Source organism: Microchirus variegatus, assembly GCF_963457635.1.
Source record: "Microchirus variegatus genome assembly, chromosome: 6".
In the NCBI taxonomy this organism is placed as follows: Eukaryota; Metazoa; Chordata; class Actinopteri; order Pleuronectiformes; family Soleidae; genus Microchirus; species Microchirus variegatus.
This window is the reverse complement of record NC_139807.1, coordinates 12,229,639-12,254,372: the sequence shown is the minus strand read 5'-3', so window position 1 is coordinate 12,254,372 and position 24,734 is coordinate 12,229,639. Positions and strand designations below refer to the sequence as shown.

General features: G+C 41.3%; 4 protein-coding genes across 4 annotated transcripts; all 4 read left to right on the top strand.

Moving 5' to 3' along the window:
- Positions 1 to 5: 5 nt before the first annotated feature.
- Positions 6 to 11,270, top strand: LOC310928824 (protocadherin gamma-A12-like; the record flags this gene model as incomplete). Its single annotated transcript, XM_083891475.1, has 2 exons — positions 6 to 362; positions 9,228 to 11,270. 2 exons carry the CDS (start codon positions 6 to 8, stop codon positions 11,268 to 11,270), a joined length of 2,400 nt encoding a protein of 799 aa, XP_083747601.1.
- Positions 3,810 to 6,209, top strand: LOC310928460 (protocadherin beta-15-like; the record flags this gene model as incomplete). The annotated part of the gene is made up of 1 exon (XM_083891007.1): positions 3,810 to 6,209. The coding sequence occupies one exon, from the start codon at positions 3,810 to 3,812 to the stop codon at positions 6,207 to 6,209; it is 2,400 nt and encodes a 799-aa protein (XP_083747133.1).
- Positions 11,271 to 12,916: 1,646 nt separating the features above from the next.
- On the top strand, positions 12,917 to 19,466 carry LOC310928823 (protocadherin gamma-A11-like; the record flags this gene model as incomplete). Its single annotated transcript, XM_083891474.1, has 2 exons — positions 12,917 to 13,115; positions 17,263 to 19,466. 2 exons carry the CDS (start codon positions 12,917 to 12,919, stop codon positions 19,464 to 19,466), a joined length of 2,403 nt encoding a protein of 800 aa, XP_083747600.1.
- A 1,797-nt stretch (positions 19,467 to 21,263) lies between these two features.
- On the top strand, positions 21,264 to 23,648 carry LOC310928822 (protocadherin gamma-A11-like; the record flags this gene model as incomplete). The annotated part of the gene is made up of 1 exon (XM_083891473.1): positions 21,264 to 23,648. One exon carries the CDS (start codon positions 21,264 to 21,266, stop codon positions 23,646 to 23,648), a length of 2,385 nt encoding a protein of 794 aa, XP_083747599.1.
- Between the last annotated feature and the right edge of the window lie 1,086 nt (positions 23,649 to 24,734).

Sequence of the window (24,734 nt, the reverse complement as noted above, 5' to 3'; positions counted from 1 at the left end):
GAAGGATGGCATGCAGTAGATTTTTGTTGCACATCTACGGCCTTGCTTTATTTTTTCTCGGTTCTGATCCCGTGTATGGAGACGTGAGCTATTCTTTTCCCGAGGAGATGAAACGTGGATCTGTTATCGGAAATATTGCAAAGGACCTGGGGATTGACTTAGGCGTCTTGTCCGCTCGGAACGCTCGTATTGATACAGAGGATAACGGTGTCAAGTACTGCAGTGTAAGTTTAAATACTGGAGACCTGGTTGTACAAGAAAGGATCGACAGGGAAGGTCTTTGTGCGAAAAAAGCATCGTGTGTTCTGAAGCAAGAACTTGTGCTGGAAAATCCGCTGGAGTTACACCGTATTAATATCCGTGTTCAGGATATTAATGATAACTCGCCGCAGTTTAAAGAAGATTCGCTTGAGATTGAAATCCAGGAATCTGCTGTCAAGGATGCGCGATTTCTTTTGGGAGAAGCGCACGATGGAGACATCGGAGAAAATGGTGTCCAGGGTTACTCACTTCAGGAAAATGAACATTTTAAACTCAATGTTAACACGAAAGCAGGTGGACGAAAATACTGTGAGCTAGTTTTAGACAAAGAATTAGACAGAGAGGACAAAAAAGAGATTACCATGTTACTGACTGCATTTGATGGTGGTTCTCCTCAGAGATCAGGCACTGCAGTCATACACGTTACTGTACTGGATGCTAATGATAATGCACCAGTGTTTAGCCAGGCCATATATGAGGCTACTGTACCTGAGAACTCTCCTATTGACATATTAGTGATCACTGTGAGTGCAACTGATGCCGACGATGGTTTAAACAGTGAAATTACTTATGCATTTGACCACGTTTCAGACGAAGATGGCAACGTCTTTTCTTTACACCCTAAAACAGGAGAGGTTCGAATCGCTGGAGCTGTTGATTATGAGAAATTGTCATCCTATGAAATGCAAATCAGTGCTAAAGACGGTCTGGGGTTAGTTTCTTATGCAACGTTAATTATTGAAATTACTGATTTGAATGATAACGCCCCAGTTATATACCTGAAATCTATGACGAGCCCCATACCTGAGAATGTGTCACCTGGTGCAGAGGTGGGCATCATTAACGTGCAGGACAGAGACTCGGAGAGTAACAGACAGGTCCACTGCTCAATTCAGCAAAATGTCCCTTTTAAGTTAGTTCCTTCGATTAAAAACTATTATTCTCTGGTGACCACAGGACAACTGGACCGTGAACTAGTGTCTGATTACAACATTACAATCAGTGCCACTGACGAGGGCTCTCCACCTCTGTCCTCCTCTAAAACTGTTCAGTTATCTGTAGCTGACATCAACGACAACCCACCTGTGTTTGAGGAACAGTCCTACAGCGCATATGTGACTGAAAATAACAAACCTGGCTCCACTTTATGTTCCGTTACTGCTCGAGACCCCGACTGGAGACAAAACGGTACAGTGATTTATTCACTGTTACCTGGTGAGGTGAACGGTGCCCCGGTGTCCTCCTATGTGTCAGTGAACGGAGACACGGGGGTGATCCACGCTGTGAGGTCCTTTGATTATGAACAGCTGAAGAACTTTAAAGTCCAGGTGATGGCCAGAGACAACGGTTCTCCTCCACTCAGCAGTAACGTGACCGTCAGTGTCTTCATATCTGATGTGAACGACAACTCTCCTCAGATACTGTATCCCGCCCTGGAGGGAAACTCCTTCATGACCGAGCTGGTCCCTAAAGCTGCACACGGAGGCTCTCTGGTGTCCAAAGTGATAGCAGTGGACGCGGACTCTGGACAGAACGCCTGGCTGTCCTATCATATAGTTACATCCAGTGACCCGGGACTTTTCACTATAGGTGTCCACAGTGGAGAGATCAGGACACAGCGGGACATTTCAGAATCTGACAGCATGAAACAGAACCTTATTGTGGCGGTGAAAGATAACGGACAGCCCTCTCTCTCTGCCACCTGCTCCATGTATTTAATTATTTCTGATAACTTGGCTGAGGTGACAGAACTGAAGGAGATTTCTTATGATGAGAAGAATTCCAAACTGACCTCTTATCTGATCATCGCACTGGTGTCTGTGTCCACTTTTTTCCTGACCTTCATCATCATCATTCTGGGTGTGAGGTTTTGTCGCAGGAGAAAGCCCAGACTGTTGTTTGACGGAGCAGTCGCCATCCCCAGCGCTTATCTCCCTCCTAATTACGCAGATGTTGACGGCACAGGAACTTTACGCAGCACTTACAATTATGACGCCTACCTGACAACAGGTTCTAGAACCAGTGACTTTAAGTTTGTGACATCTTACAATGACAACACACTGCCTGCTGACCAGACTCTGAGGAAAAGTCCCAGTGACTTTGCTGACGTGTTTGGAGACTGTGATGCTTCTCCTGAGGTAGGGATAAGTGAACCCTTACACCACTTCCGTGGGCATATTGATGGTTAAGCTAAAACCATGTTCCATTTTTGCTTTCATCCCCTCTTTATTATGAAAGCAATATGCGATGTAGTTCCTTTTGATCAAATCATATAATTTCCCTAACTAATGCAGCCTCTATGCTTGAGTCTAATTGTCGTTTGTCCCTAGAAGGTGCACCTTTTGTCATAATGCTTTGTGGCACATGCTTCTTGCTTCTTATTTTTTAACTTCTATGTTCGTAGAAGAGTTCATTGTATATAAGCTATAGTACACACATGCCTAACATGTAAGTGGAAAGACATAAGGTATATTCTTATTTATTGTTTTGTCTTTTCAGAAAGAGTTTATGCATCATCGATGTCTGCGATTGTAATTAGAACTTTTGTGTCTTTGTCCTATACTGATCCCAAATTTTGGTCTTGTGGTTTTATTCTTTTATTTGTTTTTAGCGTATTTGGAGAATGTAATCCTTGTCCTGGGTAACACGAGCATGTCTTCCACTTGCCTCTTAAATAATGACTTTCCCTTAACATATACAAACACCCTTTAAACAAAACCATTTGATGACTTTGTTTACTTTCATTTTGCACATTTTATCAGTCTTCATGTTGTTTTGGTGGCATCTTTCAAACTGGCATAGGAAATTTCCTCCATTATACTTAATTAATTTGCGTAATACAGGAGCATTTAGATTGTATGCTGTTTGTTTCTACTTTAAAACTCCGTTTGTGATTTCGATGACTCGTCTTTAGAATCGAGCTGCAGTCTGTTGTTGTAATCTCTATCCATGGTGCTGAACTTTGTGTATTTACTTTACTCGTTTGTTTTCAAGCTCAACCTAAGTTTGTATTTGAGAACAGTTTTCCTCTCCTGCTCCAGCATGAATTATACTGTTTGTTTTGTCTGTATCTGACAGGCATATCTTTATTTCATTGTATAAATTAATTCAGGTTGAAAGGGAGTCAGAGCTCTATATACAGCACGGGGGGTTTCTCTTAGATCCTAGTAAATATTTTTCACAATCTAAAATACATATTCTGCAGTCATTCGTCACTCAACATTATTTTTGTGTTACTTTAAACCAGAGATGATGACTATCGTGTTATATGCGTCAAACGATCTACAATAATATTGTTTTCAGAAAAGTTGCATCCTCTCTGTCGAATGCAATATTTGATTCGTACGCACAGTGTCGCTATATACCCGCAACGCAGTCAAATGTTCAATCTTCTTTGCACACCACCCATTATTAGGATGGGCCAGCCTTATGTTAGAGCTTTCAACAAAGACGACAAACCAAGTGATCGCACAGGAAACAAACGGACACATTGCGCAAGTTAAAATTGGAATCTACATCGCTTGAATTTGTGTCGTGCTTTTTTTAAGATGACGGAGAGACGACGCGTCCTTCGAAGCTGTGGTTTTTTATTTTGCTTTGTCGTGGTTCAGTATGCACACGGAGACCTGGGCTATTCTACGCAGGAGGAACTAAAGCGCGGATCTGTTATTGGAAATATCGCCAAGGATCTCGGACTGGAGGTGGGCAGACTGTCTGTTCGCAAAGCCCGTGTTTACATGGAGGGAAACGACAGACAGTATTGCTCTATTAACCTTCAAAACGGAGATTTATTGGTTGCAGAACGAATCGACAGAGAGGAGCATTGTGGAGAAAAGCCTTCATGTGTTCTGAAATTCGAATTGCTATTAGAGAGTCCTTTGGAGTTACACCGGCTGTCTCTGCAGGTACAGGACATAAACGATAATGCACCGGTTTTCCCGAAGGATACAGTGAAGCTGGAAATCACAGAGTCAGCCATGAGAGGAGCCAAGTATCGCGTTAATGCAGCCCACGATGCAGATATAGGCAAGAATTCTGTTGAAAGCTATATTTTGCAACAAAATCCCCACTTTGTGTTCAGTATTCAGACGACAAGTGCTGGAAGTAAATATGGTGAACTGGTTTTAAATAAGGAGTTAGACCGAGAGGAGCAACGGGAAATGGAGTTATTGCTCACGGCTGTGGATGGTGGCTCTCCTCAGAGATCTGGGACTGTAATCATACATGTCATTGTACTTGATGCTAACGATAACGCCCCAGTGTTTACCGAGGCCGTATATACAGCAACAATACCAGAAAACTCACCCATGAAAACCAAAATTATCTCTGTAAGTGCATCAGATGTAGACGAAGGTGTTAATGGCGAGGTCACATATGAATTTAGTCGACTGTCTGATAAGTCCAGAAATATTTTTTCACTGAATGAAAAAACAGGCGAGATCATTGTGACAGGTGACATAGATTATGAGGAGGGATCCAAATATGTTTTGAACATTGAGGCCAAAGATGGTTATGGGCTCTCTTCAGAAGCGAAAGTCATTATTGATATAACTGATGTGAATGACAATGCTCCAGTGATTTACATAAATTCGTTGTCCAACCCCATACCCGAGAATGTGTCACCTGGTACAGAGGTGGGCATCATTAACGTGCAGGACAAAGACTCCGATAATAACAAACAGGTCCGCTGCTCCATTCAGCAAAATGTCCCTTTTAAGTTAGTTCCTTCTATTAAAAACTATTATTCTCTGGTGACCACAGGACAACTGGACCGTGAACTAGTGTCTGATTACAACATTACAATCAGTGCCACTGACGAGGGCTCTCCACCTCTGTCCTCCTCTAAAACTGTTCAGTTATCTGTAGCTGACATCAACGACAACCCACCTGTGTTTGAGGAACAGTCCTACAGCGCATATGTGACTGAAAATAACAAACCTGGCTCCACTTTATGTTCCGTTACTGCTCGAGACCCCGACTGGAGACAAAACGGTACAGTGATTTATTCTCTGTTACCTGGTGAGGTGAACGGTGCCCCGGTGTCCTCCTATGTATCAGTGAACGGAGACACGGGGGTGATCCACGCTGTGAGGTCGTTTGATTATGAACAGCTGAGGAACTTTAAAGTCCAGGTGATGGCCAGAGACAACGGTTCTCCTCCACTCAGCAGTAACGTGACCGTCAGTGTCTTCATATCTGATGTGAACGACAACTCTCCTCAGATACTGTATCCCGCCCTGGAGGGAAACTCCTTCATGACCGAGCTGGTCCCTAAAGCTGCACACGGAGGCTCTCTGGTGTCCAAAGTGATAGCAGTGGACGCGGACTCTGGACAGAACGCCTGGCTGTCCTATCATATAGTTACATCCACTGATCCAGGACTTTTCACTATTGGTGTCCACAGTGGAGAGATCAGGACACAGCGGGACATTTCAGAATCTGACAGCATGAAACAGAACCTTATTGTGGCGGTGAAAGATAACGGACAGCCCTCTCTCTCTGCCACCTGCTCCATGTATTTAATTATTTCTGATAACTTGGCTGAGGTGACAGAACTGAAGGAGATTTCTTATGATGAGAAGAATTCCAAACTGACTTCTTATCTGATCATCGCGCTGGTGTCTGTGTCCACTTTTTTCTTGACCTTCATCATCATCATTCTGGGTGTGAGGTTTTGTCGCAGGAGAAAGCCCAGACTGTTGTTTGACGGAGCAGTCGCCATCCCCAGCGCTTATCTCCCTCCTAATTACGCAGATGTTGACGGCACAGGAACTTTACGCAGCACTTACAATTATGACGCCTACCTGACCACAGGTTCTCGGACCAGTGACTTTAAGTTTGTGACATCTTACAATGACAACACACTGCCTGCTGACCACACTCTGAGGAAAAGTCCCAGTGACTTTGCTGACGTGTTTGGAGACTGTGATACTTCTCCTGAGGTATGAGCAGGTTTTAATTTGTTTATGCATCTTAATGATGACACACATCATTCTATCATTTGCTTTCCTAATCATTTGAAATTCACTTTCTTGGAGTCACGTCGTTTTGTAAATTAAAGCAGCCTTAATGCTGAAGGTAAATCTTCTTTTCCCCCTGGAAGCTACACTCGTGGAACATGATGTAGCCTGCGTGTTAGCTTTCGTGTCTCTGTCCTTGGTCCTGAACGCAAGTGTTGTTCTTGTAGTTTATTTTAAGGAGCATATCAACTCAAGCTTTACATGGCATAAGTCATTTCGATTATACGATCCTTGGATGGATCCTAGGATGGAATTGGAATGCATGATTGACCTGCAGCTCTTTGCGTCCTATTGTTTTGCTACCTTGACTTGAGAATATTTTGCTTTCGTTATTGCCTTTCATTCGAATATGTCATTTTACTACACTGTGCAAAGGTGTTTGGGCACCACCAACTTTATTTGTTTTTGTGTTTTTTTTTTAATTGAATGGCATGACTAAAAGAAGGTCTTATATTTTAGCAAACTGTCTTCATGTGTATGGAACACGCTCAAGCTTATCTTACATTAACCTCACGTAATTGAGGGTTTTATGAGCAGCCAATATGTGAAAAGAATAAGACAAAAGTATTTCCCCTATTAGATTTAGGATCTCTCCTCACCAATTTTAAGACAGTCAGTGCCATGCTGTTCAAGTGTAAGAATAGGTCACACTGATTACTTGACAGTTTACCATATAAAGAAAAAAATGCTTGAAAGAAAATCTTTTAAAGTTGAATTTCTGCTTCCCATATTTTCTGGATATGTCCCAATAACGGGATTGATAAACAAGTGTACTTTATTTTGTTTCCTATTGGTTTTTCTCGTATCTTTCCACGTTTTTTAAGGCAAGTTCCTCCATTATACTTCATTACTTTGACTGTAATTTGAGAGCATTTTGATTTTTAGGAAATGTTTTCTTCCTTTAACACCTTATGTTATGATCTTGGTGACTTGTGTCTCACGAATTGGGCTGCAGCTTCTTGTTGTTGTCGTCACTGTCCATGGTGCTGAATTATATTGTTACTGTGTTAAGAACACTGTATTCTCTTCACCTCTCAACTGTTTTAGGAGTGTTTTTAAAATTGGGAATTGAGAGTTGTTGTCCACTGTCTGTTAAACCTTCCTCTGCTGTTGTCACACATTTATATATGCTTAATAAATATGTTAAAATGCCTTAAGTAAATTGAATATGTTATAGTTATTTGACAGTGAATAGCTTCTTTGTTCTGCTACATCTGATCAGTGATTTTCCCTTACTCTAACATGAAATAATAACATTTTAGTGTTGTTTTGTCTGTGTCTGCCAGGCAAATCTTTGATCAGAGTTTGATTTGTAACTTCATTGCCATTCAGGTGACGCTGAGGTCGGAGCTTTGCATGCAAAGGGAGTTTCTCATCGATCTTGACAAATGTTCTTCTCTCTAAAGGACATGCTCTGTGGTCATACATTGCTTAACTTTCTTACAGTGTTGTTTTACTGGTCATATATTGTATATGGCAACAGTATTTACCTGTGAAATATAGATAACAAGTATCAGCTTTTAAACCCAAGACATTAACATATGGTTACCCCTGTACGCTTCTTAAAAAAACATATTAAAATACTATTGCATTTTGCAAGCAGGTTTATATTATGTAGAACCATATATATGGGTCAATTCAAAGTGTTTTACAGAGACAGAAAAAACACACACACAAAGACATTAGAATTTAAATATTTAATTAAACATATCGCAATTAAAACAGTAGAAACACTTAAATTATGATTCAAAAACAATAAATGCAAGCAAACTGGCTGTGGAATTTATGGGAAAGCTGGTGTAAACAACAAAGTTTTCAGCCCTGATTTCAGTGAGTAACAGTTTGTGTAAACATTTGGTTTTCGTGGAGTTTGTTCCACATGTGGGGGCACAGGAACTAAAAGCTAATCCACCCAGTTTGGGTCTGACCATTGAAACTTTGAGTAAATCTGTCCCTGATGACCTATATGGGGTCTGGATGTTTAATACCTAACTTAATTCAAAGGTGTTATTGGGCCCAAGAACATTCAGTGCACTGTAGATCAGTAATATGATTGTAAATATGTTCTTTCACGCACTGGATGCCAGTGCAGTGATTAAATGACAGGTGTGCTTTGGTCCGTTTTCCTGGTTGTGATTGGAAATCTGGCAGCAGCATTTTGGATAAGCTGCAACTGCCTGATTGATTTTGTACTGAGGTATGTGAAGACACCATTGGAATAATCCAACCTACTGAAAATAATACCATGAACGAGTCTTTTGTGTCTTATATCAATCCCAGTGATTATTGCTGTGTTATTTTGAAGTCAATAGGCTCATTTAATAATAGTAATTTCGAGGTTAATCAAACCATCTTGTTTTCAGTAAAGTTGCATCACTTCTTAAAAGTGCAATATTCAATTATTACTCACGGTGTCACTGTAGACCCGCAATGGAGTCAAATGTGCAGTCTGCTTTGTACACCTCCCATTGCTGGGATTGACCAGCCTTGCGCTTCACCCTTCAACAAAGACGACAAACGTTCACAATGCAGGCGAACTGACGGATTATCGTGTTTGAAATACACATTGCCCCGGTTGAATTTTTGTGCAGGTTTTTTAGGATGATGGAAACATGGCGCAATCTGCTCCTCTTTTTCTTTGTGGTGGTGCAGTATGCACACGGACAAGTGAGCTATTCCGTACAGGAGGAGCTGAAACGCGGATCTGTTATTGGAAATATCGCTAAGGATCTCGGCCTGGAGGTGGACAGATTGTCTGCTCGCAAAGCCCGTGTTTTTATGCAGGGAAACGACAAACAGTATTGCTCTATTAACCTTCAAAACGGAGATTTATTGGTTGCAGAACGAATCGACAGAGAGGAGCATTGTGGAGAAAAGCCTTCGTGTGTTCTTAAATTCGACTTGCTATTCGAGAGTCCTTTGGAGTTACACCGATTGTCTCTGCAGGTACAGGACATAAACGATAATGCACCGGTTTTCCCGAAGGATACAGTGAAGCTGGAAATCAGAGAGTCAGCCGACAGAGGAGCCAAGTATCGCGTTAATGCAGCCCACGATGCAGATATAGGCAAGAATTCTGTTGAGACCTACATTTTGCAACAAAATCCACACTTTGTCTTCAGTATTCAGACGACAAGTGCTGGAAGGAAATATGGCGAACTGGTTTTAAATCAGGAGTTGGATAGAGAGGAGCAAAGGGAAATGGAATTATTGCTCACGGCTGTGGATGGTGGCTCTCCTCAGAGGTCCGGGACCGTAATCATACATGTCATTGTACTTGATGCTAACGATAACGCCCCAGTGTTTACCGAGGCCGTATATACAGCGACAATACCAGAAAATTCACCCATGAAAACCAAAATTATCACTGTAAGTGCATCAGATGTAGACGAAGGTGTTAATGGAGAGGTCACTTATGAATTTAGTCGACTGTCTGATAAATCAAGTAAGCTTTTTTCACTGGACGAGAAAACAGGAGAGGTCAGTGTGACAGGTGACATAGATTATGAAGAGGGATCCAAATACGAAGTCTTTGTTGAAGCTAAAGATGGTTATGGGCTCTCTTCAGAAGCTAAATTGATTATTGATATCACTGATGTTAATGACAATGCTCCAGTGATTTACATAAATTCGTTGTCCAACCCCATACCCGAGAATGTGTTACCTGGTACAGAGGTGGGCATCATTAACGTGCAGGACAAAGACTCTGAGAATAACGGACAACTTCATTGCTCCATTCAGCAAAATGTCCCTTTTAAGTTAGTTCCTTCGATTAAAAACTATTATTCTCTGGTGACCACAGGACAACTGGACCGTGAACTAGTGTCTGATTACAACATTACAATCAGTGCCACTGACGAGGGCTCTCCACCTCTGTCCTCCTCTAAAACTGTTCAGTTATCTGTAGCTGACATCAACGACAACCCACCTGTGTTTGAGGAACAGTCCTACAGCGCATATGTGACTGAAAATAACAAACCTGGCTCCACTTTATGTTCCGTTACTGCTCGAGACCCCGACTGGAGACAAAACGGTACAGTGATTTATTCTCTGTTACCTGGTGAGGTGAACGGTGCCCCGGTGTCCTCCTATGTGTCAGTGAACGGAGACACGGGGGTGATCCACGCTGTGAGGTCGTTTGATTATGAACAGTTGAGGAGCTTTAAAGTCCAGGTGATGGCCAGAGATAACGGTTCTCCTCCACTCAGCAGTAACGTGACCGTCAGTGTCTTCATATCTGATGTGAACGACAACTCTCCTCAGATACTGTATCCCGCCCTGGAGGGAAACTCCTTCATGACCGAGCTGGTCCCCAAAGCTGCACACGGAGGCTCTCTGGTGTCCAAAGTGATAGCAGTGGACGCGGACTCTGGACAGAACGCCTGGCTGTCCTATCATATAGTTACATCCACTGATCCAGGACTTTTCAGTATTGATGTCCACAGTGGAGAGATCAGGACACAGCGGGACATTTCAGAATCTGACAGCATGAAACAGAACCTTATTGTGGCGGTGAGAGATAACGGACAGCCCTCTCTCTCTGCCACCTGCTCCATGTATTTAATTATTTCTGATAACTTGGCTGAGGTGACAGAACTGAAGGACATTTCATATGATGAGAAGAATTCCAAACTGACCTCTTATCTGATCATCGCCCTGGTGTCTGTATCTACTTTTTTCCTGACCTTCATCATCATCATCCTGGGTGTGAGGTTTTGTCGCAGGAGAAAGCCCCGACTGTTGTTTGACGGAGCAGTCGCCATCCCCAGCGCTTATCTCCCTCCTAATTACGCAGATGTTGACGGCACAGGAACTTTACGCAGCACTTACAATTATGACGCCTACCTGACAACAGGTTCTAGAACCAGTGACTTTAAGTTTGTGACATCTTACAATGACAACACACTGCCTGCTGACCAGACTCTGAGGAAAAGTCCCAGCGACTTTGCTGACGTGTTTGGAGACTGTGATACTTCTCCTGAGGTATGAGCAGGTTTTCATTTGTTTATGCATCTTAATGATGATACAAATCATTCATCATGTACTTTCCCTAATCATTTGAAATTCACTTTCACTTTGTGATGCTTTTCCTGAGGTAGGGATAAGTGAACCCTTACACCATGCTTATTGGCGTATAGTTATGCCTGTGATGTCTTTTGTAGGCCCCGTAAATAACTCGTTCAGGCTACTTGGTTTATTTTGTGTGTGTTTAGAGTTACTATTTAGTCATACAAACGTCGGTGGGTCTCGTCCTAAAAATGACTGCACTATTATTTACTGCCATTTAATTATTTTTTAAATTAAATAGTACAAACTCTGATCTTTCAAGTGATTACTTATTCTATTCTCTGTCCTTGGTGCTGAACCTAGCTATCACCCCTGTTGTGTACTTTTGGGAACATCTTACCGTTGAATCTTAACAAAAAAAGGGGTATTTATCAGCATATAATGATTGTTGGAATACATCCTTGATCCAATCTGGTTTGATTGCAAGTTGCTCTCGTCTTAACGCTCCTAAGTTTGTTATGTGGTAGAGCACTGTTTGGATGATTGATAAAGGATTTTTTGTGTTTTACCTGGTTTGGTCGTGGTCTCTTTGGCTGAAGCTTTATTTGTCTTCAACCCCTTACTTTTAATGCCATGCTCAAGCATTTCCAATGCAGTTTCAGATGCCATATGTGGTTTTCAGTTGTTAATTACATAACATTACACAAACCTTGCTGTACAAACTGACAAGATCAATGACTACCAGGGCAAAGTATTGTTCTTGCATTTTGTCAGGACAGTTTGGCAAAACTATTGTTGTCCGTTTATACAGTTTTAAGTAACAGTTATACATTTAAAAGCAATCCTCACTTCTCCAATTATTATTTTTCTATCTGCTTTGTATATTTTTGCCTAACTTTGGAGTTGAATCATGTACTTTTAAGCAAAAACACACACCATCTTTAAAAATACATCAGTAATGTCTAATGTTTTTTTCTATGTAATATTGTGTTAATTATATATAATTAATCATACATTAAAAAAAAAAAAAAACACTGAAATTTTGACTAACATTTCAAGGTTTATGACAGTGTAATAGATCACATGTGTTGCAGTACATGTGTTAACTCAAGGTTTAAGAGTTTTAGACTTAGTGGTATGTTTGAAAGCAGAGTTTACAGTGCGTCTTGTACAGCATCACATATCAAAGTACATTATTACGTTTTGAGAGTCTCAAAATGACAACGTGCTGAGTATTTTTTCACAGCAGCAAAGGAAGACAAAGGTGCACAAATACAACAAAAGTATCATTATAATATTATACATTTTGACAAAGTTTTTTTGGACATTAGCTTTCTTCCAAATTTAAGATATAAAGAATACCCCGCCTCTGATTTGCACAAACTACAGAGAAAACCCCGTCTTGTTATACCTAACAAATACTCATGGTGTCAGTATGTACCAGTAAACAAGAAGTCGTCCTCCACCCCTTTTTTTTTTAAATCAACGAACATAGATCCTAGTGGCTTTGTGCCGCAGTTAAAAAAGAGCTGCTGCGTTTTTGTCTGCTTATTTGCGTTTTCTGGAACAATTCACTGATGTCTCACTGATATTTCCAACCTGGATATATGCTCCTTTTCTCAGCAACAATGGATAACGGTATATTTTCGCTGCACCGCGGCCTTCCTTTGATTTTTCTGGCTTTCCTCTCCGTCTATGGTGACGTGAGCTATTCTGTTCCGGAAGAGATGAAACGTGGATCTGTGATCGGAAATGTTGCAAAAGATTTGGGACTTGATTTGGGCAGACTGTCAGCTCGAAAAGCTCGTATTGATACTGAGGATAACGGTGTTAAATATTGCAGTGTGAACCTCAATACTGGAGACCTGATTGTACAAGAACGGATTGACAGAGAAGGGCTTTGTGCGAAAAAGGCATCGTGTGTTCTGAAACAGGAACTTGTGCTTGAAACTCCGTTAGAGCTTCACCGTATTAATATCCATGTTCAGGATATAAATGATAATGCTCCGCTTTTTAAAGAAGATTAGCTTAAGATCGAAATTCGGGAATCTGCAGACAAGGGTGCGCGTTTCTTGCTGGATGAGGCGCACGATGGAGACATCGGGGAAAATGCTGTCCAGGGCTACTCACTACAGCAGAATAATCACTTCAGTCTAAATGTGAAGTCAAAGGGTATTGGGAGAAAATATGGTGAATTGGTCTTAGACAAAGAATTAGACAGAGAGGATAACAATGAGATTATGCTGTTGCTTACAGCATTTGATGGTGGATCTCCTCAGAGGTCAGGCACCGTAACCATACACGTCACTGTGCTGGATGCTAATGATAATGCACCTGTGTTTAGTGAGACAGTCTATAAAGCTACTCTCCCTGAAAACTCCCCTCTGGACACACAGGTGATCACACTTAGTGCAACGGATTCAGACGAGGGTGTGAACGGTGAAGTTGCGTATGGATTTGATCGTGTCTCAGATGAAAACCAAGTTTTCCTTTTAAACCCTAAAACAGGTGATGTTACAGTTGCTGGAGCTATTGACTATGAAAGAGAGTCTTTGTATGAACTGCAGGTCAGCGCCAAAGATGGTCTGGGGTTGGCGTCATATGCAACCCTAATAATTGAAATTACTGATATAAATGACAATGTTCCAGTTATATTCCTGAAATCACTGACTGACCCCATACCTGAGAACGTGTCACCTGGTACAGAGGTGGGCATCATTAACGTGCAGGACAGAGACTCAGAGAAAAACAGACAGGTCCGCTGCTCCATTCAGCAAAATATCCCTTTTAAGTTAGTTCCTTCGATTAAAAACTATTATTCTCTGGTGACCACAGGACAACTGGACCGTGAACTAGTGTCTGATTACAACATTACAATCAGTGCCACTGACGAGGGCTCTCCACCTCTGTCCTCCTCTAAAACTGTTCAGTTATCTGTAGCTGACATCAACGACAACCCACCTGTGTTTGAGGAACAGTCCTACAGCGCATATGTGACTGAAAATAACAAACCTGGCTCCACTTTATGTTCCGTTACTGCTCGAGACCCCGACTGGAGACAAAACGGTACAGTGATTTATTCTCTGTTACCTGGTGAGGTGAACGGTGCCCCGGTGTCCTCCTATGTATCAGTGAACGGAGACACGGGGGTGATCCACGCTGTGAGGTCGTTTGATTATGAACAGTTGAGGAGCTTTAAAGTCCAGGTGATGGCCAGAGACAACGGTTCTCCTCCACTCAGCAGTAACGTGACCGTCAGTGTCTTCATATCTGATGTGAACGACAACTCTCCTCAGATACTGTATCCCGCCCTGGAGGGAAACTCCTTCATGACCGAGCTGGTCCCCAAAGCTGCACACGGAGGCTCTCTGGTGTCCAAAGTGATAGCAGTGGACGCGGACTCTGGACAGAACGCCTGGCTGTCCTATCATATAGTTACATCCACTGACCCAGGACTGTTCACTATTGGTGTCCACAGTGGAGAGATCAGGACACAGCGGGACATTTCAGAATCTGACAGCATGAAACAGAACCTTATTGTGGCGGTGAAAGATAACGGACAGCCCTCTCTCTCTGCCACCTGCTCCATGTATTTAATTATTTCTGATAACTTGGCTGAGGTGACAGAACTGAAGGAGATTTCTTATGATGAGAAGAATTCCAAACTGACCTCTTATCTGATCATCGCACTGGTGTCTGTGTCCACTTTTTTCCTGACCTTCATAATCATCATCCTGGGTGTGAGGTTTTGTCGCAGGAGAAAGCCCAGACTGTTGTTTGACGGAGCAGTCGCCATCCCGGGCGCTTATCTCCCTCCTAATTACGCAGATGTTGACGGCACAGGAACTTTACGCAGCACTTACAATTATGACGCCTACCTGACAACAGGTTCTAGAACCAGTGACTTTAAGTTTGTGACATCTTACAATGACACCACACTGCCTGCTGACCAGACTCTGAGGAAAAGTCCCAGTGACTTTGCTGATGTGTTTGGAGACTGTGATGCTTCTCCTGAGGTAGGAATCTGTGTTTTGTAGTCCCACCATAAATAACTATTTCAGGCTACTTGGTTTATTCTTTGGTTGTGCGTTACTGTGTTTACAGTAAGTATTTAATACTACAAAAGTTTGCAACAAAGTTACTTGTGTCGGTGAGTGTCGTTCTAAAAATAACTGCACTATTATTTACTTCATTATTTTTATTATTAGTAGTAGTAGTAGTTTTTATTTCCTAAAATACATTGAGCAAATTTGGCAATACGCAATTGAGCATGCATGGATGTAATGCTTTATAAAATTAAATAGTAAAACGTTTGCTCTTTCAAGTGATTACTTATTCCATTCTCTGTCCTTGGTGCTGAATCTTTTCATTACCCTACCCTGGTGTACTTTTGGTATCGTTTTTGTTTTAGTTCCATGCCCGAGTTGAAACTTAACAAAAATATGTGTGGTATTTATCAGCATACAATGATTGTTGTTGGAATACATCCTTGGTCCAATCTGCTTTAAATGCAAGATGCTCCATTTATTAACGCTCCTAGGTTTGGTTTGTGGAAGAGCAGTATTTGGATTATTGATAAATTGTTTTACTTGGTTTGGTAATGGTCTCTTTGGCCGAAGCTTTATTTGTTTTCCACCCCTTACTTGTGTTGCTATGTATTTCCAATGCAATTTCAGATACCATATGTGTTTTGAGATTTCAGTTGTAAATAGTACTATTACACTACTTAGTACAAACTGAGGGAAATTATTGTTTTCTTTTTTTCTTTCTGTCTGTCTGTTTACCTTTCTTTCAACATATTGGCAAATCGGATCAAGTGTGTGGCTCACACTCTCACGGACCATTTTTTTGAGACATTGATAGTAAACATCCTGCGATTTAATTTTAACAATGTGAAAATCATCTTACAACATTAAATCTGCTGTCCTTTAATCACACAAACATTAGGAGCTTGGGGTTGAGTGTGAGTGCTGTGATTGTGGACATTGCCATATGGCTGTATCATTTTCAGGAGTGTGCTGTGGAAAGGCTAATGTGATCATCTGTCAAATATACAGAATTGTGATGGTTTTGCTTCGGTAAATGTACATTTTGGTTGTGTAGACATATGATGCTCCGTCAGACATGTTGTTATAAAGCAAATTAAAGGTCTAGTATCATCCCAACATATTTCTGTCAGGTCATATTTCATGTAGCACGTCTTTCCAGATTATTTGTTGAAATTGGACAATATTTTGTTTGGAGGATATATTCAGTTTTTGTCTAGCATGATGATTGCAGCATCATTTTTTTGAATTGTATAGTCCTCCAGCTGACAAGTATATCAGAGGCACAGTTTAACACAGTCTTCATTGTAAAATGTTCTGAGGTGACAACATTTTAATTCCAGCAAGATATATGTTCCTACTCTATTCCTCTGGAAAATAGCTGTAATGTTTCAAGTTGATGAGTGATACTCATGTCTGATCTTATAATTACTACATGCATATACTTTTTATGATATTGCATATGTTCATAGATAAATTGATATGTATAGTTTCAAGATTGTGTTGTTGTTTAAAGTCTGTCGTATCAACATTTGTCCTCGTGGTGTCGCTATTCACTAACATACATTCAACATTTCCACTCCACCCTCTTGTGTGCAGACCGACAGAGAGGAAGGGTTTTAGGCGTTTTCCTTGTACGCATTGGGAATAGCGTAACGGTGGACATCAGTCGATTATTTTTTGGTCTGAAGAATACAACTGTTACTGAACATAAACGGTACCGTTTCTCTGCAACAGACTCATTGCTGTGATGGAGCGCCAAATCAGCTGCTTTCTTTTGTTTTTATTGTGGAGCGCTGCAAACGGTGACGTGAATTATTCCTTTCAAGAGGAAATGAAGCGCGGATCTCTTATTGGGAATATAGCGAAGGATCTCAACCTGGACCTAAGCAAATTATCTGCGAGAAATATGCGTGTTGATGCTGCAGGGAATCGCAAACGCTATTGTGATATCAGTTTCAGTACCGGGGATTTAATTGTTGCCGACAGAATTGATCGGGAGGAGCTTTGTGGAGAAAAGCTGTCGTGTGTACTAAAACGCGACCTCGTACTCGAGAATCCTCTGGAACTGCATCCATTTGTTCTACACATTCAAGATATTAATGATAATTCACCACAGTTTAACGAAGAAAGAATCAACATAGAGATTCAAGAGTCGACAGTCAGGGGAGCTCGTTTTGTGATAGAGGAGGCGCACGATGCGGATGTGGGACAGAATTCAGTTCAACAGTACAACCTGAAGAAGAATGATCATTTCATTTTGGCTGCTAATGGAAACACGGTCGAGCTTGTTCTTAATAAAGAACTCGATCGCGAAAAACAAGGAGAGATTAATTTGCTCCTCACAGCTCTAGATGGTGGTTCTCCTCAGAAATCAGGTACTGTAGTCATACACGTCACTGTGCTGGATGCTAATGATAACGCCCCAGTGTTCAGTCAGGCCGTTTATAAAGCCAGTCTGCCTGAAAACTCTCATGTAGATACTGTAGTGGTCACTGTGAGCGCGACTGATGCAGACGAGGGAGTCAATGGAGATGTGACATATGACTTTGGACATGTAACTGAGGATGTTAAGAAAGTGTTTATAATTGATCGTAAAAACGGCATCATAAAAGTAAATGGTGCGATTGACTTTGAGACTGTTGCGTCATATGATTTGCGCATTAAAGCAAAGGATGGTTTAGGATTATCTTCATACACAAGAGTTACCATTGATGTCACCGATGTCAATGACAACATACCTGTAATCTATGTAAAGTCCCTGGCAAATGGTGTTCCTGAGAATGTGACACCTGGTACAGAGGTGGGCATCATTAATGTACAGGATGCAGATTCGGACAATAACCAAAAGGTCCGCTGCTCCATTCAACAAAATGTCCCTTTTAAGTTAGTTCCTTCTATTAAAAACTATTATTCTCTGGTGACCACAGGACAACTGGACCGTGAACTAGTGTCTGATTACAACATTACAATCAGTGCCACTGACGAGGGCTCTCCACCTCTGTCCTCCTCTAAAACTGTTCAGTTATCTGTAGCTGACATCAACGACAACCCACCTGTGTTTGAGGAACAGTCCTACAGCGCATATGTGACTGAAAATAACAAACCTGGCTCCACTTTATGTTCCGTTACTGCTCGAGACCCCGACTGGAGACAAAACGGTACTGTGATTTATTCTCTGTTACCTGGTGAGGTGAACGGTGCCCCGGTGTCCTCCTATGTATCAGTGAACGGAGACACGGGGGTGATCCACGCTGTGAGGTCGTTTGATTATGAACAGCTGAGGATCTTTAAAGTCCATGTGATGGCCAGAGACAACGGTTCTCCTCCACTCAGCAGCAACGTGACCGTCAGTGTCTTCATATCTGACGTGAACGACAACTCTCCTCAGATACTGTATCCCGCCCTGGAGGGAAACTCCTTCATGACCGAGCTGGTCCCCAAAGCTGCACACGGAGGCTCTCTGGTGTCCAAAGTGATAGCAGTGGACGCGGACTCTGGACAGAACGCCTGGCTGTCCTATCATATAGTTAAATCCACTGATCCGGGACTTTTCACTATAGGTGTCCACAGTGGAGAGATCAGGACACAGCGGGACATTTCAGAATCTGACAGCATGAAACAGAACCTTATTGTGGCGGTGAAAGATAACGGACAGCCCTCTCTCTCTGCCACCTGCTCCATGTATTTAATTATTTCTGATAACTTGGCTGAGGTGACAGAACTGAAGGAGATTTCTCATGATGAGAAGAATTCCAAACTGACCTCTTATTTGATCATCGCACTGGTGTCAGTGTCCACTTTTTTCCTGACCTTCATCATCATCATCCTGGGTGTGAGGTTCTGTCGCAGGAGAAAGCCCAGACTGTTGTTTGACGGAGCAGTCGCCATCCCCAGCGCTTATCTCCCTCCTAATTACGCAGATGTTGATGGCACAGGAACTTTACGCAGCACTTACAATTATGACGCCTACCTGACAACAGGTTCTAGAACCAGTGACTTTAAGTTTGTGACATCTTACAATGACAACACACTGCCTGCTGACCAGACTCTGAGGAAAAGTCCCAGTGACTTTGCTGACGTGTTTGGAGACTGTGATGCTTCTCCTGAGGTAGGGATAGATGCCATATAATGTTTTGCCAAAAAACGATGTCCTAAGAATAAATTATCCTGTCTCTGTTCTTGCAGTGCATGGAAGTTACCCTTGTGTCTCTGTCCTTGGTGCTGAACGTTACTATTCAACGTTTGGTCTTTAGAGAGCATCATAGACATCGGTTTTGGATTTACCAAAGCTTGTACAGTATATCATACTTCCTCTATTGTTTCCGGGCCAGGCGCTGAAGAGATTTTCCAGTTTAGTTTTGTGATGCAGTTGAAAAACCTTAGATTTTGAGAAAGTGGTGTCTTTCTTTCTTTAATTGTGCTCTTAACTCCATACACATGTGCTTGTTTAGGATAAATGCCATTTCTGCACTGACCGTTTAACCATCATTCAACTACTTCCTTTGAGATCGTGACATCATCCTTTTAGTTGACTATCATTTTTTTCTGTCATCTGAAATTTAATCGGATCATATCAAAATATGATCATACGTATGAGCAATTCTTAATTATCTGTTGACGGTATGTTTGTGGTCAAGGACACATCACATTATAGATGAGCTGGCAATTAGTTACTCACTTGTTGAACAGTCGGCTATTGTACAGTTGACATTCAACAGACGCTCTGTAGTAACATGCATCTTTAAATGTTACTAATTAAAATGAAAAACAATTGAGAACAGTAGGTATAAAATAAGTGTCAATTGATTATCTAATGACATGATACTAAATACATGTTGATTACTTGTAAAACGTCAACAATGAACCATAAAAAAGGAAGTGATACCTTAAATTCATAAAATAACTGAATTGTCATCTCAAGATTGCTGCATGTTTAGTCTGTACAGGACAGAGATATTAATTCACAATAGAATCAAGTTCAATAGTCAGTGAGTTATATTGCTATTTTTACCATGATACATTTGTCTTTTCATTCAAATGTACGGAAGTTTAGTTTCTTGTTTATTTGGTTGCTCATATAGGATTTTTTTTTTCTGCTTAACAGGCATTTGAAGGGAATATGGTTTGTCTATAAAGGTTATAATGTTCGGTGGCAATCAAACGATAATATCATCAGTGCTTTTGCTTGTTTTTTTATCCTTGGCATCCTTGAAGAATTGTTATTAGTTCTATGTCACAGCATCTTTCTGCTGTTCCTTGAGATGGTTTCCTTTTTTTAAATCAAAATGTAGAAATGGCGAGATAAGTATCTGCCTGACTCCAGTTCATCTTCTCCTTATGTTTGTGCCGCCTGTGTTATTTAACTTGGCATTTTTATGTTGTAAATATTAATGCATTTTTACAGAATATTGCAACATATATACAAAAAAACTATTTGGCGTTATTGGCTTTTTTCATACAAAAGTTATAGCAGCTACAATTCTAATATAATGTATACGTCGGGACATACTGTATGTCTGTACTGTCCTTTTCTTGATGGCGTTTTTGTAAATACACTGACCTAAATACATGTAGATTTTGTATGTGCACCAGATTCAAAGTGGTTCCGTTGGTAAACATCACAGCTATAGCTTAATGTGTGTGTGTTGATATAAAAACTGTGTAAATATGTTTTGGCTACAAGTAATGTAATTCTGACTGTATATCCTTCGACTTTTTAAACTGAGTGTAACTGTTACACTCAACTCACGGTGTCGCTGTACACCAGCTTTACGATATTAGAATACGCCTATCCTTTGTGGACAGACGTTCTTAGACTCACATTAACCATCGAACAGATCAGCACAGTCGCGCTGTTTTGGTGTAGCTTTCAGCCTTTGGGGTAAAATTGTGTTTTACTGATTATTTGGAGTTTTCAAGCTTGATGATGGTTTCAAAGACGACTTTGTTTCAGCCGCGCTGCTTCTATTTTCTCCTCCTGTTTTTCCGTATCGTGGATGGCGACATGAGCTTTTCTTTTCCAGAGGAGATGAAGCGAGGATTCGTAATTGGAAATATAGCAAAGGATCTCGGGCTCAAACTGACTGAACTCTCAAACAGAAGACCCCGCATTGACGCCGATGGGACTGATAAACGTTACTGTGACATAAACCTAAGCAGCGGAGATCTGTTTGTGGCAGACAGGATTGACCGAGAGGAGCTTTGTGAAGAAAAATCTTCGTGCATCATAAAGTACGAGCTTCTGCTGGAGAATCCAATTGAGCTCCACCGGATTAATCTTCACATTCAAGATATTAATGATAATTCACCACAATTTAATGACGACTCTATCAATCTAGAAATTCGAGAATCCGCAGTCAGGGGAGCTCGTTTTGTGATAGGGGAGGCGCATGATGCGGATGTAGGACAGAATTCAGTTCAACAGTACAGCCTGAAGAAGAATGATAATTTTATTTTAGCTGCTGATGGAAACACAGTCGAGCTTGTTCTTGACAAAGAGGTGGATCGTGAAAAACAAGGGGAAATGAATTTGCTCCTCACAGCTCTAGATGGTGGTTCTCCTCAGAGATCAGGTACTGTAGTCATACACGTCACTGTGCTGGATGCTAATGATAACGCCCCAGTGTTCAGTCAGGCCGTTTATAAAGCCAGTCTGCCTGAAAACTCTCCTGTAGATACTATAGTGGTCACTGTGAGCGCGACTGATGCAGACGAGGGAGTCAATGGAGATGTGACATATGACTTTGAACATGTATCTGAGAGTGTGAAGAAGAGATTTAGTATTGACCGCAAATTAGGTGAGATACGAGTAATTGGTGAAGTTGATTATGAAATTAGTACATCATTTGAAATACGACTTAAAGCCAAAGATGGGTTAGGGCTTTCTTCTTATGCTAAGGCCATCATTTCGATTACTGACATGAATGACAACGCCCCTGTAGTAAATGTAAAGTCTCTGACTAACCCCATACCAGAAAACACCACACCCGGTACAGAGGTTGGCCTCATTAACGTGCAGGACAGAGACTCAGAGAAAAACAGACAGGTCCACTGCTTCATTCAGCAAAATGTCCCTTTTAAGTTAGTTCCTTCTGTTAAAAACTATTATTCTCTGGTGACCACAGGACAACTGGACCGTGAACTAGTGTCTGATTACAACATTACAATCAGTGCCACTGACGAGGGCTCTCCACCTTTGTCCTCCTCTAAAACTGTTCAGTTATCTGTAGCTGACATCAACGATAACCCACCTGTGTTTGAGGAACAGTCCTACAGCGCATATGTGACTGAAAATAACAAACCTGGCTCCACTTTATGTTCCGTTACTGCTCGAGACCCCGACTGGAGACAAAACGGTACAGTGATTTATTCTCTGTTACCTGGTGAGGTGAACGGTGCCCCGGTGTCCTCCTATGTATCAGTGAACGGAGACACGGGGGTGATCCACGCTGTGAGGTCGTTTGATTATGAACAGTTGAGGAACTTTAAAGTCCAGGTGATGGCCAGAGACAACGGTTCTCCTCCACTCAGCAGTAACGTGACCGTCAGTGTCTTCATATCTGATGTGAACGACAACTCTCCTCAGATACTGTATCCCGCCCTGGAGGGAAACTCCTTCATGACCGAGCTGGTCCCCAAAGCTGCACACGGAGGCTCTCTGGTGTCCAAAGTGATAGCAGTGGACGCGGACTCTGGACAGAACGCCTGGCTGTCCTATCATATAGTTACATCCACTGACGCGGGACTTTTCAGTATTGGTGTCCACAGTGGAGAGATCAGGACACAGCGGGACATTTCAGAATCTGACAGCATGAAACAGAACCTTATTGTGGCGGTGAAAGATAACGGACAACCCTCTCTCTCTGCCACCTGCTCCATGTATTTAATTATTTCTGATAACTTGGCTGAGGTGACAGAACTGAAGGCGATTTCTTATGATGAGAAGAATTCCAAACTGACCTCTTATCTGATCATCGCTCTCGTGTCTGTGTCCACTTTTTTCCTGACCTTCATCATCATCATCCTGGGTGTGAGGTTTTGTCGCAGGAGAAAGCCCAGACTGTTGTTTGACGGAGCAGTCGCCATCCCCAGCGCTTATCTCCCTCCTAATTACACAGATGTTGACGGCACAGGAACTTTACGCAGCACTTACAATTATGACTCCTACCTGACAACAGGTTCTAGAACCAGTGACTTTAAGTTTGTGACATCTTACAATGACAACACACTGCCTGCTGACCAGACTCTGAGGAAAAGTCCCAGTGACTTTGCTGAAGTCTTTGGAGACTTTGATGCTTCTCCTGAGGTATGAATACGTGTATCATCATGCTTCACCTATTTTTAATATTTCCACCTGTAAAAGCTGATGTGTGAGAGTCAAGTTATCTCTGGTCTTGCTGTGCAGTTATGTGGTCCTTGTGTCTCTGTCCTTGGTGCTGAACTTTATTATTCATGTTTTTTACTTTTGCAAGCAACATAGTCAACTGTTTTGGATTTGCCAGAACCCTCATATCACAGTTTGCTGATTGTTTTTTCTGGGTTAGACATTGAAGACCTTGTCCAGTTGAGTTAGGTAATGCATTTGAAAAACTGCACATTGAAAGCAGTTTCTTTCTTTCAGTCTTAAACTCTGATCACCAGATTCGAATCCTAACCTGATATATACACATGCCATTTGACTACAGATGTGATTTCTGCATTCAGTTAACCATCATTTAACTACTTCTCTTTCAATTGTGTATTAGTTGACTATGTTTTTTTTCTGGTACCTGAAAGTTAATAGGATCATATCAACATATGATCATACGTATGATCAATTCTGGTCTGTTGACAATATGTTTATTGTCAACTAAACATCTAAATTTGCAATGAGTTGCTTATTAGTTGACAGCCAAATATTATAAGTTGACATTCAAAAGATCATCTGTAGTAATACTACACATGCATCAGTAATAGTGTCAGGACAATATTATTCCAATGAAAAACAGTTCAGAACAAAATGTTGTGTGAATTGATTATCTCTACTGGACTCTTTACTAATGAAATGACTGATACTATCACTGTTCAATAATGAGTGAGTTCTGTGGTTGTCTTTTTACTATAGTGCCATTAAAAATAGATTTATTTTGTCTTTTCATTTAAATGCAGACGCCCTCTTTTTTCATCAAATGCATGGAAGATTAGTCTCTTCTTTATTTGGTTGTTCGTATTGGTTTTCTACTGGCATTTGGTGGAAAGATGGTTTGTCTGCAAAACTATGCTGTGGCCATCAAGTTATATTATGATCACTGATTTTGCTTGCTTTTTTGATTATTGGTATAATTTAAAACATCAGAGTTGTACTGCAACATGTCAGCTCTGCCTAACAAAGCAATTTTTTTAGGAACAGAAATAACAG